Source organism: Chrysemys picta, chromosome 3 (genome assembly GCF_011386835.1).
Source record: "Chrysemys picta bellii isolate R12L10 chromosome 3, ASM1138683v2, whole genome shotgun sequence".
Classification (NCBI taxonomy): domain Eukaryota; kingdom Metazoa; phylum Chordata; order Testudines; family Emydidae; genus Chrysemys; species Chrysemys picta.
In genome coordinates, this window is record NC_088793.1 from 8,195,764 (window position 1) to 8,208,886 (window position 13,123).

The 13,123-nt window shown below is 46.1% G+C and overlaps 1 protein-coding gene across 21 annotated transcripts in view; it reads right to left on the bottom strand.

Moving 5' to 3' along the window:
• NCOA1 (nuclear receptor coactivator 1) overlaps positions 1 to 13,123 on the bottom strand; it is a 338,341-nt gene that overhangs the window by 80,908 nt on the left and 244,310 nt on the right. For all 21 annotated transcript variants that reach the window (XM_042848879.2, XM_042848877.2, XM_042848881.2 and 18 more), the window contains one exon: positions 3,753 to 3,847. In XM_042848879.2, coding sequence (XP_042704813.2) covers positions 3,753 to 3,847 — 95 coding nt within the window. The remainder of the gene's footprint in view (positions 1 to 3,752; positions 3,848 to 13,123) is intronic.

Sequence of the window (13,123 nt, forward strand, 5' to 3'; positions counted from 1 at the left end):
TAAAGGAAACAGCAAAGGACAAGCAGGTGGGGTGGGAGTCACCTCAGGAACATTTTCAGACAGCTGAATCTGAATGTTGTTTGGGAACCTACTGGAACCAAAAACTGTTTCTCATGGTCAGTTGTGACAGAAAACTAAACTCTTCATAGTTGCCTCAACATAAGCTGATCTGAAGCCATTCCTCAGCGAGATCATTTATTGGGAACACCATTAATAATACTAATAACTACTGAGCACAGATGGGGAGTGTTTCCAGAGTGCTTCACAAAAATTAACTAATATGTTCTCACAATGCCCCGTGCCTCTGTTTCCCCACGTGTAAAACAGGGGTTGCAACATTCGGCTACCTATAGGCATTAGTTAAGGACTCTAAAAAAAAAAGTCCCATTAATAGATTTCATAAGCCTAAACTAGGCTGGGTTGGAGAGAATGAGTCTTTCCTCCTCTCCAACATGAACAGCAGTGCCTGGAGGCGGGAAAGGGCCTAACACCTCTAAAAGGAGTAGTTTGAGGACAGGAGGGGAGGAATTTGCTTTGCTACCACCTTGTGGCAGGATTATCTAGCACTCCTCACCCCCTAGTGCAGCCACAGCCTCCACCCTCACCTTACCAGCAAAACCTCTCTGTGAGCAGCTAATAGCATGAGCATTAGCCCCACTTGCAAACCCTAGTGCTGCAAGAAAGGCGATGCTTAACTCCTGAAGGGGGTGAGGGATGCCAATGTGCTGAATATATTGAAAAGAAATTCAAGCTACACACCAGGCATCTTCCTAAGTATTAAAGCCTTGATCCTGCAAGCCCTTATATGGTGCACCATAACTGCTGCACTCCAGCCCAAGTGCAAATGGCAAATAGATAGGGGCACATCTAAGGTTCCACTTTAGGCATCATCCTCCACACTGAAGCCCTCAAAATACCTGCTCTTTTAATCACAAGAACACAAGGTACAGTAGGATATGAGAGAGGAAAGGGTGTGTCTGGGAAGACCTGGGTTGAAGTGCAAGGATCCTTTGGTTAATGAGGAATTAGCTACATGCTTCCCCTCTTAGGCCTCAAACGTGCTACTAGGCTGGCGTAACCTGGCACTCAGATTAAGGCAGCAAAAAGATTCCCTGCTCTCTTGGTCCAGCTCATCACCTTGCTCTTATCCTTGCAACACTCCACAGCCGCACTGTGCAGGAGCCAGACCTAAGTGAGCATTAAGGGCGCCCAGGGTTAGACTACAAATACAATCTGGAAACCAGAGAGAAATATGGGACTTGACTTATGTTGATGATACATTTAAACAGCAGCATGTAGCTTCAGTGATCTCAACGGGCATTGGCTAGGGTAGTGTAAATTACCAAATGAATGATGTTGGAGGTCTGGTGTCAGGAGGCGGCTTTGTAATCCACAGCAATGTACCCATCTATTAGTGTGTTTTGCATGTTGGTTGTATGGGATCTCAAGTTACAAAACTATCCTTCTGTCTGCATAACTGTTAGATATTTTTAGCACACTGTGTATAATGAGTTCTTCACAAAGCAGAACTTAACAGAGCCACAACACACCTTTGTTTTAATTCCCTGCAGAAATGACCTATTAATGCTAAACTCTGAGTATGGAGCCATATTCTCAGTCATGGACAAGCTGATCTAATTAACTCCCCATCCCATATAAGCACCCAATTTTTTCAACCCCTATAGAGAGCTATTGGCTAGGCCTAGCAGCTTTGGAATAAAAGTGTTCTTAAACTGTACTGGGTCTTAAACTGACCCCTGATTTCCAATTTATGAGAGCTATATCCAGGGGTGACTTTCCAGGGGTTGCTCTATAACATTTTGGGTATGCTGCAAATTTATTGATGCCTCTTAGGTTACTCTAAGTGCCAACAAATAGGCAGCCCAGATGTCTGGCTTCTTCCAAGAGTTCCATCCTCCATTGCTCTAGCAGGATGCACAACTCTCTTAGTGGAGCCCAAGCTCTATATTACTCTTGAGGAACTGCCACCTCTCTCAGGACAATTTTGCCTCTTTTTTTTTTTTAAAACTCTACTCACTCACTGTTTCCATTATCCAGTGCTGCTTTCCCTCTAATACCACTTCTGCTTTTTTGCTTCTTTAGACAGCACCTCCTTTGCTGAGCAATCAACTCCCAGTTAGTCCTGGTCACATGTTTCAGGCAGATGGCTTTCATTCTCTTTACAAATCAGATCCTTCCCTACAGTTCAAATACGTCCTCACCTAGGCATTAATTTTGTCTGTAGTGAACCTTTGATTATTCCTCAGTAGCTTCATTTGCTATAAAAGTGCTCCTATTGTCCTAGATTCTCCTGCTAGTAAGCAGACATAGGCAATCATGATTTAGCACTGTCAGCCCTTTACAGTAGCCAATATGTCTTTTTATCAATTAGTAAAAACATAAGAACCACTTTGGCAATTGCATCCACTTCATGCCAAGAAAAGAGCTTTTTGTCAGTCCCGTACCATCACACTTCACCGTATTTCATGTTACACAGATCTAGTTAACACAGCCCTCACCTTCCTCTGCAGCACAAGGCGTAGGTCATTCGCTAGGATCACTGCGGGATATCTCTCTCACTTCCCTGCCACAGAAAGGCCTTGGGCATTGGTGCCGTGGGTCATAGTCAGAGTTTAAGGCCAGAAGAGACCACCAGATCAGCTAGGCCAGTGGTTTTCAAACTTTTTTCATTTGCGGACCCCTACAAAATTGTGAACGGAGGTGCAGGCCCCTTTGGAAATCTTAGAGATAGTGGACCACAAGTTGAAAACCACTGATCTAGACTGACCTCCTGTCTATCCTTGGCCACTAGCACTCACACACTAAACCCAGCAGGTCCCTTCTGTTCTCTGCCATGGCACACAACAGTTTAGCCTCCTGATGGCTGTAATACACACGTCTAATTCTGGTTGTTGGAGTTGGCGTGGATGCGGCTGGGTGGTGTATACTGGCATGTGATATATAGAAGGTCTGTCTAAATGATCTGGTTGCTCCTGATGCCCTCAAAATGGGACTATTTAATGCTGTTACATTTTAATGGCCCACTCCAATTAACTGCTTTGCACTCAGTATTCATTCTTCCTGCCTTTAACTCTTGTTTTCTCATGCCTTAGCTGGGAGGAGGAAGTTTACTAGCACACATCTAAGAGTCCTGGTGCCTGAAAGGGCTAGCAAGTCTTCAGCACCCCTGGCAGTTAACAAGACAATCTGTCTAGCCGGTGACTTAGGTCAGTGTGGTTGAAAGTTAAGTTTTCTCCCAAAGCAGACGGCTTTTAACTTGCTCAGCTGAATGATGGCTCTTCAGTCATACTGCGTCCCCCCACAACAACGCTCAGTTTAAGTGGAAAGAATGAAATAACTACACAGAGGTGGGCAGGCAACAGCAGGGCACTTTTATATCAGTATTAAGATGTTGCTCACTATGGTTCTGATTCATGCAAAGCACTTAAGCACATGCTTCAGTTGCTTTAATTTCAGTGGGACTTAAGCATGCGCTTAAGTGCGTTGCTGATAGGGCTAGGATTCCCATGCTTAAAGGATATGCTGAACTGGGGGACTAATGTGGGTTACCCACAGCTTTAGCAAGGGATAATCTAGCCTTGGAACAACCTGATTGGGACTGTGTTTTCCTACTAGTCTGTATTTTAAATTTAATTTAAATTTTACTTTCTTGGTCAGAGATTCATTAGAACCACCTCAGATTTCAAATACGAAAAGACTGGTGGTGTTACTGATTGCAATAGAGCACCTACTTCCAGGAGAAGAGGTCCCAGAGATTCCTTTTCGATCACTCCTTGGCTGCTGGATGAGATGTCAGACTTCTGGACGTCATCATCAGCTGTTTTCTCTGCAGTGGGGAAAGGACATGTTTTAGTTGAAAAGAACCATCTTTTTACCACTGAAAAGCTACCGATTAGCAACAAAACACTGACTATTGTTTAATATCCATTGTCCCAGTGAAGCAACACAGTGAAGTGACTTCTGTATTTTGATCTGTGCCCCTTTCACTGTACAGAAGGGGAAGCAACGTGAGAAAAGAAAACGCCATTTTCAATTGTAATAAAATGTCGGCATTAGCTGGATCACCATTCTCTCCTCCCTGGGTTCAGAGGAAATTGAGGAACCACTCACACATATTTTAAAGAGGAAGACTGAAAAACATCAAGCTTTTGAAAAACGACTATTCAGCTCAGCCTTAGTACGGGCTAAAATATTTGAGCAAATAATTGATCTGTAAGATCTGACAACATCTTGATGAGCAATCGGCAGCAGGAGTTCACAAAGAACAGACTGTGCCGGAAGAAACCAGATAGCCTGCTTTGACACAAGCAGCACAGGTTCAGTAGACAGACGTCGCTATGATGTATAGGTGGCCTGATTTCTAGAGGTGCTGAGTGCCTGGGGCTGAGTTGAATGGGAGCTGCAGGTACCCAGCACCTCTAGAAATCAGGCCACTGGGTTTTAGTAAAGTTCTCGACATAGCCCTGCATGAGAGAGAGAAAAGTCAGAGCTGTGTGAGAGTTTTATTTTGAGTATTATGGCTCTGTTAAAAAACTGGGTAGCAAACCTCATTATTGAACTAGACTCCAAGGGTGCTAGCTGCTTTACAAGCCAATAATCAGACATGAGCCTTACCCCAAAAAGTGTATCATTTATTATCAGACAAATGGGGGGGGGAGGTTGGAATGTGACATGGCAAGTGACTACAGTAAGTCAGCCATGAAAGTGAGGTGGTTTCAGGTTTATTTGATTACTCTCCCCTGGCACTCTCTTCACCACCCCTGTGGCTGTCAGGAGCTGATTGGCCTTGGGAAGGAAGTGAGTTTTGAGGAGGGGTTTGAAAGAGGAGAGTATGGAGACAGAGCAGAAGGATTATTTTGTGGTTAAGGCACCGGACTGGAATCAGGAGCGCTGGGTTCAATTCTTGGCACTGCCTCATACTCCCTGAGTGACCAGTGCCACATGTGGATAATTGCACCTCCCTACTTCACAGGGGAGTTGTGTGGATAAATACTGTAAACGATGGTGAGGTGCTCAGACACTACAGTGATGGAGGCCATATAAGCTCTAGCTCCATAGTCAGGGAGGGGATGTTCCAGGCATAGGGAACTACCAGGAGCAGGAGTATGACACTATGAGGATGGCTAGTCATGTGGCTTGAGTGCAACAGAAAAGAGAACAGAGCGGCAGGTGGGAGCTAGACTGGGTAGGGCTTTGAAGAGGGCACAAGGAGCTCTCACGTAAGGCAGAGGGCCAAGGGAAGCCAGAGAAGGGGCAAACAGAGGGGTGAGAAATGGGACGATTCCAAGTTGGGAAGAAGTAAGTCAGTTGCACCTTATCTACAGGTCTGATCCTTAAAGCCTGAATGCTCCCCAGAGAAGGCTAGGTGTCAATGGGTGTCAGAGCTTGGTGTCAAAGCAGCTGGTGGGACGAGGCCCCAAATGCACGGACCATGCCCAATTAGAAAGGACTGTATAGATGGAAAGTACAGAGAGACCGACAATACTCAGAAAAGCAGAAGTGTCTCAAAATAGGCAAATGGCAAATTAGCCACACGTCTCCAACAGCAAGGATCAGTTGTTGGATTAATTTGCTAGGGACTCAGAATGGTGGGATACTTATCGGAAACATTCAAGAATAGACCAGATTAAAGACATAGGAGTTTAGTACAGAGACCTATCCCGGACATGGGACTAACTAGGTCTCCTAGGAGGTCCTTCCCAAGTCCACCATCTATAATCCCCCATAAGGAGTGGGATGAGAGCTTTATGGAACAGACATCTCACCCTTCATAATCCCGGTTCCCTCAATTGTTCACACAGCATACAGCTGTAATACAGTCTCATGACAAAGAACTTGGTTACACACAGGAGACTCCAGACAGGCATCCAAAATCTATTCTCCACCCCTTGCCCCGTTCCTGCACTCTTAGCACATTTAATAAAGAACCAACTAAAACAGTTCAAACCCCTTGTACATGGTGAGTTTCCAGAGCATATCAATAGTCCAGAAAAACTGTGAGCTATAAAAAACTTTGAATAGCTCTCGTGTAAAATCCCTAAATAGATCTCAAGTTCTGCTTAGGGTGGAATAATTTTTCGTGCAACAGAAGCAAGAGAGGGACACTGGCCTTGTCCAAGACAGTAATACCTAGAAGGGACAGCTGTACTATACTTAGCAATAGGATTGCTTTATTCTTCTGGTGCTATTTAGCAAATGGAAGAAAGGGACATTTTAGATTGTAAACTTTTGGGGGCAGGGAGTGTCTTTGCTCTTGTAGCTCTTCTTGATGGAAATCAGAGAATTCACATCCTCCCGTGTGCATCACAGTCACTAGACATTGGTTGCTGCGCATCTTTTTTGGAACTTGCACTAAGGATTCTGGGACTCATTTGGACTCAATTAGAGCATCACCTGCTACATTTCAATGGAAAGAATAAAGGACAATTTTTTTAATGGATAAGACACAGGTGGGGGAAATCGACAGCTGCATGAGAAGCAAGATAAAGACTGGGAGTCTTGGAACATCAGGGGGACAAATAATTTGGAAGCGCAAGCTGCAGACACGCATGCCTCCTTCACCAGCCCAATTTACTGTTGCTCATTGCAATTTATGAATAGCTACTAATCAAAAGAACTCCTTGTGGCTATCAGCAAACGACTCTAAACACAGCATCTCTCTGGTGTCACAATCCCTCCCTCAGTGACTCTTCTATCAAATTTGCACCATTTGCAAGATTCTCCCCAAGTGCCAGAGCTGCAAACTCTGCCTGATAGCTGAAAACAAAGCTGTGTTCTTTCTGCATCATCACCAACCGTCAGCAACGATAAAGATCCCGGGATCAGGATTCAGCTGGCAATTTGGTGGATGATGTGCGAGGCACAATAGGATACAGCCTGCCTCTCTGCAGCTAGGCTGGCTCTGCAGTGCAGGCAGGAGTAAAAATACTTGCTTTTGCCAGGCAACTAAGCAGATATAGCTCAGAAAAAAAACCTAGGGCCCAATCCCATGCAGTACTGGCAGTGGAAGGAACAGGATCAGCCCCCTTAGGAACAGACATGCATAGTAACAAGGTATTTTTCGATGGCTACTTTAAACAAAGCAAAACTCCCCAGACCAACTCCACTGTACTCTGTGTACTGTGCTCGCTCCACTGAGAGGGAAGCCAACTTTTCCCACAGAACCTAAAGAGCAGCATCCTCAGCAAAGGCTTCATCCTGCAAACCTTCTGTGTGCAGACTTCAGGGGGAGTCCTGAATACAGCAGTCCTGCAGGGTCAAGCCGGAGTTCTGAAAAATGCTGGCGTGAGACTCAGACGATAGCCCTAGAAGTATGGCCTTGTGGGTAAGGAATTGGACTAGAACTTTGGAGACCTAGGTTAACTCCTGGCTCGGACACGTACTCCTTTGTGATGAGATAGGCAGCAGGTTTAAAACAAATAAAAGGAAGTTCTTCTTCACGCAGCGCACAGTCAACCTGTGGAACTCCTTTCCTGAGGAGGTTGTGAAGGCTAGGACTATAACAGCATTTAAAAGAGAACTGGATAAATTCATGGAGGTTAAGTCCATGAATGGCTATTAGCCAGGACGGGTAAGGAATGGTGTCCCTAGCCTCTGTTTGTCAGAGGGTGGAGATGAATGGCAGGAGAGAGATCACTGGATCATTACCTGTTAGGTTCACTCCCTCTGGGGCACCCGGCATTGGCCACTGTCAGAAAACCGGATACTGGGCTAGATGGACCTTTGGTCTGACCCAGTACGGCCGTTCTTATGAGATCAATCTATACATACTTGAGATGCTCAATGGCTATTGTAAGCAGGGCCATAAAAGTACCTGTATAGATGAGAACATAAGTATGGCCATATTGGATCAGACCAATGATCCATCCACCCCAGTATCCTGTCTTCCGACAGCGGCCGGTGCCAGATGCTTCCAAGGGAATGAACAGAACAGGGCAATTTTTCAAATGACCCATCCTGTTGTCCAGTCCCAGCTTTTGGCTAGCACAGATGGATGAATAGATAGGTTTCTTCTATTTGGCCCACCCAATCCATCTCTAGAAGCCAATGGAGAACCCTTCCCTACAGCATATTTTCTAGAGTTTTGTTCCATCTCTTGTAAAATTCCCAAGCTATGGGACTTCCACCACTTCCTTAGGAGACTATTCCACAGTCTAAGACATCTCCATTGAGCAACACTGACATTCTCACCGTACAGATGCTTGTGACCTGTTGTACTCTCTGCTCCGATATTCATCTCCACGCTATCCTGGCACTGAACAGAGGATTGTTTTCATGACTTGTCTGTAAGCAAAAGCTAAATTGCATTTACAGTTTTTTGGGGAAGAGTCTAATTCAACCCAACATTTACCACAAGCATCAGATTAATACTGTGATTCACTTGTGCTTAGATCTAATGATATGAATGAAGAGCAAGTTCAAACCAAATTCCAGAAACTTACAAATGTGTCCTTTCACATACACGTATTCCCATACCCTCATCATTATAGATTTTTTTATAGGATCCTCTGAGCAAATATTTTCCTGCTTAGTTCTCTTAACTCAAACTTCATCTGTAAGACAAATTTTTAGGAGTAGCAGACAAAGAATTGCCAGTTGCTCAACATTCATTCATAATCAGTGGCATACTTAGGAGACTCAGCATATTCCAGTGGATAGAGGACTGGACTGGAACTCAAGAGACCCTGGGTTCTGTTCCCAGTTCTGCCACTGATCTATCATTTAACATCCATGCCTCTATTGCCCCTCCCACCCTTTGTCTGTCTTTTATTTCAATAGCAGTTTATCTGGGAGGTACTGTCTTTTACTATGGTTTGTACAGCACCTGCCACAACTAGTGTCAGGTTTTGGTTGGGACCTTTAGGTGCGACTTGAATACAAATAATAAATTAATAATAATAATCTAGGATCAATGATAAGATGACACGGATTCCTGCCTGCATTCCAGACAATGGCTCCCACCACTTGGATGCAACGACATGACATGTGGAACTGATGTACCACAGTTCACTGTAGTCCCGTTGTGGGTGACCCAGTAAAAAACTCAGATCCCCTTCCCCTCCTGATAGCTTGTGAAAGGCAGACCCACTTCCAGAAACAAAGCCCTCTCTAAGCACAGAAAGCGTGGAAGAGATCAGGCTAAGCCTTTTAAATAACTATCTTGAATTTCAAAACAACATGGAAGGAGAAAAGATTAACGTTTGAACACTCTAGGACCTGCTGGGCCTAGTTTTCAGAAAAAGCCACCGTGCCAGTACATGCACGACTTGCATTCTACCTTGCCACATCGCACTCCTCGAATGCAGGCTCCCACCCAATCGCCTTGTTCTTCAAGTCCCTCCTCCTCAGGACAGCAGCCTGCCAATCTTGATCCACCTCTCTAAGCAGGGCTACTACCTATACACAAAAAAACTCCCAAAAGGTAATCTGTTTGCCTTCTTGGACTATCAGCTCCTTGGGGGGCAAGGACCTTATCTCTTACATATTCTGTACAGCAACATGCACGCTGGAAGTGCATCACAAACAGCCACACCCCCACAGAGACACTTGGGCACCAAAACAAGTATCTGCACACTACCGGTATGTCTACATTCAAATAAACTACCTGTCGCTGGCCTATGGCAACTAACTCAGGCGTGGGCTGTAGAGTTCCCGGGGTCCCAGAGTCCAGGCTGCAGCCTGAGCCCAAATGTCTACACTGCAATTTTATAGCCCTGCAGCCCGAGCCTGCCGACATGGGCCAGCCGTGGGTGTTTTATTGCAGGGTAGACATACTCTGAAGGGCCCATTTTGTGCACATAGGTAGGATTCCTTCACAAAAGTTAGGTGGGCACTGGGCACCTCTGGAAACGTTGATCCTGCCTTAGTGTGGGGGGATGGACGAGACCTGCATTTCTGTGATTCTATGAAAACCAGCCTTATGGTACGTGCCATCTCAATGCTTTTGTGCCTTCACCACTAGAAAACAGAAATAGTTTGTCCTTGGAGAGGAACATTGTTGATGGACTTGTGTTTACAGTGTGGAACTGCAACCCAGAAGACATGGACAATGAACATTCCTGGCTTTGCCACAGACTCCCCGTGTGACCTTGAGCAAATCACTTCATCTTTCTGGGTCCCAATTCCTTATGTGTAAAGTGCGGAATATCACACTTCCTGCCTCCCACCCTTTGCCTACTGCCTTGTCTATCTAGACTGTAAGCTCTCTGGAGCACAGACTCTCACTATGCGAAGATCTAGCACAATGAAGCCCCAGTCCCAGGTTAGTGCCTCGAGGAGCTATTGTAATACCTGTAATATTTAAAACATTTCCATAGCGTCTGCTGACTGAAGATCTCAAAGTGTTTTACAATGGCTGCCGAATTTACCATGAAAACAAACATGGGGGTGTGGGATGCATCATCATCTCCATTTTACAGGGGAGAACCAAGGCATAGAGAGGAAAAGTGACCTGCCCAAGGTCTCTCAAGCAGCCTGTGGCAGAGCAAGAAGCTCTTAATACTGAACAGCATGAGAGATGTGCTTTCCACTCCTAACTAATTCATATACTTAGGGGTAATATGCTGGCTTTCAAATCTAATCCTTTAACTGGGTTGTGGAATCCTCCCACTTTAGCAAAATAGTTTCACATGCCAGTTCCAAGCCTATTATTCAAAAGAATTAGCTGACGGAATGTGGCACCATTGCCATCTCGACGGTGCGCAAGCCTTTTCCTTCCCTAGTTTGGAGTCATCAGGCATTCTTGGGTGTCTCAGCTAAAGTAGAAGTATCAATTAAAGCGCCTGCTCACCTTTTCCAGGGTGGCATATACAGAATTCTTCCAGTCAAAGTGTCAGTGCATCCCAGCCAAGCACTTAAGTTAATGGGCTTAAATGCAAAATTTCATTAAATGCGGCTCTTTAGCTCTTCATCTCGAGAAGCCTACCTCGGAGATATGAAAGGAATACATTACAACAAGCCACTGTTTTTCACCTTAACCCATTAGTCTCAGTCCCCTCTCCTGTTCGCATTACACTAAAATCACTGGCAGCTCTGCGGTTTTCTGAAAGGTTCTGGTGACAGGCGGAAACCTCGCCTATGTTTTGCAGTGGAGGGCACCAAAACGCTCCCCTATAGCTGCTTGACCTCGAGTTCCTCCTGACACTTTTGATGGTTATTTCCATTGCGGTAGCACACAGGGGCCCAAGTCATGAAGAAGGATCCCACTGTGCTAGGCGCTGTACAAACACAACATAAAGATGGTCCCTGCCACAAAGAGCTCACAATCTAAGTATAAAAAAAAAAGAGACAAGAGACAGACAGACCCCGGGAGCCCAAGAAAGCTATGAGATAATACTGGTCAGCATAAGAAGCAGTAGCCACAGCACACCAATAATACTGAGTAATTTAGGATTCAGTTCATCAGTAATTTTGTAGATTCCAAGACATCCTAGGTATCATCTACACTACAAAGATCAGCCAGCGCTGCTGGGGGGAGAACAGGGGGCTGCTGCTGGGGGGAGCACCCGGGGCTAGCGGCACCAGCTGACGGGGACCATGGCTGCTCCGGCCGGGGACCGCTGCTGGGGCCAACGGACTGTGGCTGCTCCGGCCGCCCTGGGGTTGCTGCTGGGGGCCACCGGATCAGTGGCTGATGTGGCTGTCCCCGGGGCCACTGCAGCAGCGACTGGAGTGGCTGTCCCGGGGGCCAGCTGCTTGGGCGGCCCTGGGGTCAGCCACACTGGCTCCTGCAGAAGTCATGGAGGTCACAGAAAGTCACAGAATCTGTGACTTCCACAACCTCCGTGACAGACACGGAGCCCTAATGATGGTGTTCAGAGTGAATGGGGTCAGGCTCCTCAGAGAGACCGAAGCTAGCCCTGAACTGGGCCAGGCACTGTAAGAGGGAATAGATGCCGTAATGCATGTGAGGCAGGGGAGGAGATCAGCACACGTGCTCAAGGAAGAGATAGCAGAGCAAGTCAGTGGGAACAGATTTTTTCCACAGCGGATGGGGAACTTTTCCACACGACCAGAACAGGGCACCCCAGCCGCCTTCAATGTTCCCAGCCAGGTTGTTCTCCTCTCACATCCCGTCACAACGGAGGCTCTGTTTCACCTATGCTGCGTTCGACGCAGTGGAAGAGCGGCACAGAATCAACTCCAGCATTCGGCAATGGAAAGGGAGCAGGAATAAAAATAAACATTCCTGGCTAGGTGCCACTCTTCAAGGGCTGACAACGGGATGGCAATCTGCTGCAACCGCATGGTGCAACCAAATGGGGTGGGGGAATGAGTGAACAACAAACTAGGGCAAATTCTGGTACACAAGGTGGGCAGCAGTCTTAACTATGGCATTTCCCACTGGATTTTAGGAAAGGGAAGTGCTTGAGTCCTCCTTTTGTTAGGAGGATCCTGTGCTTCTATCTCTCTATTACGTAGTTCTTCTCCTGTAAACAGAATTTGATAGATGAGTTGAGGGCAGTGAGCCTGTTATTTTACTAAATAGTCGTTCTGGATGATCAAATAGAAAGGTGTGAGGCATTTATAAATGGGGGAGAGGGAAGAACACAACACTTTCCCCGTTTGTGGCTTTTTTTCAGTGCACCAAAAGAGACAGTACATTGCAGTCAGTCTTAGGAACTGGGTTAGACCCTCTGCATTGAGAGATCTGCCTCAAAAAACATGACAAATAAGAAAATAGGCAAAGGAAGTGGGTTCACTTGCCCATAGAGTTAGATCATCGTCAGAAGCCTGCTTCCTTCCAGGTAGACACATCAGTGGATAGGGCTGAGTTTATGTACTTGTCTGATTTCCCAGCATGATCATCCTGGATCAGCCTCAATCAGCCTTGTGATCACCCTCCCCGGGTGTGATTAATGAGGGGGTAGGGCTGATCTAGAAGAGAAGCCCAAAGAGCCAGAGGCTAAGCGCCGAAGGGAAGCTAGCAAACAAGGGAGGTAGAGAAGGAGTTTGTAAAGAGGGAGTCGTAATATAATCACTATCGTTAGGAAGGGCCGCATGGCCAGTGGCAACACTGCTCCTGTCTCCTTCACCTGCATCTGGATCCAGACAAAGAACCTGACCCTGGATGCCTCTACCCAGATCCTGGTGTGGATTTGCA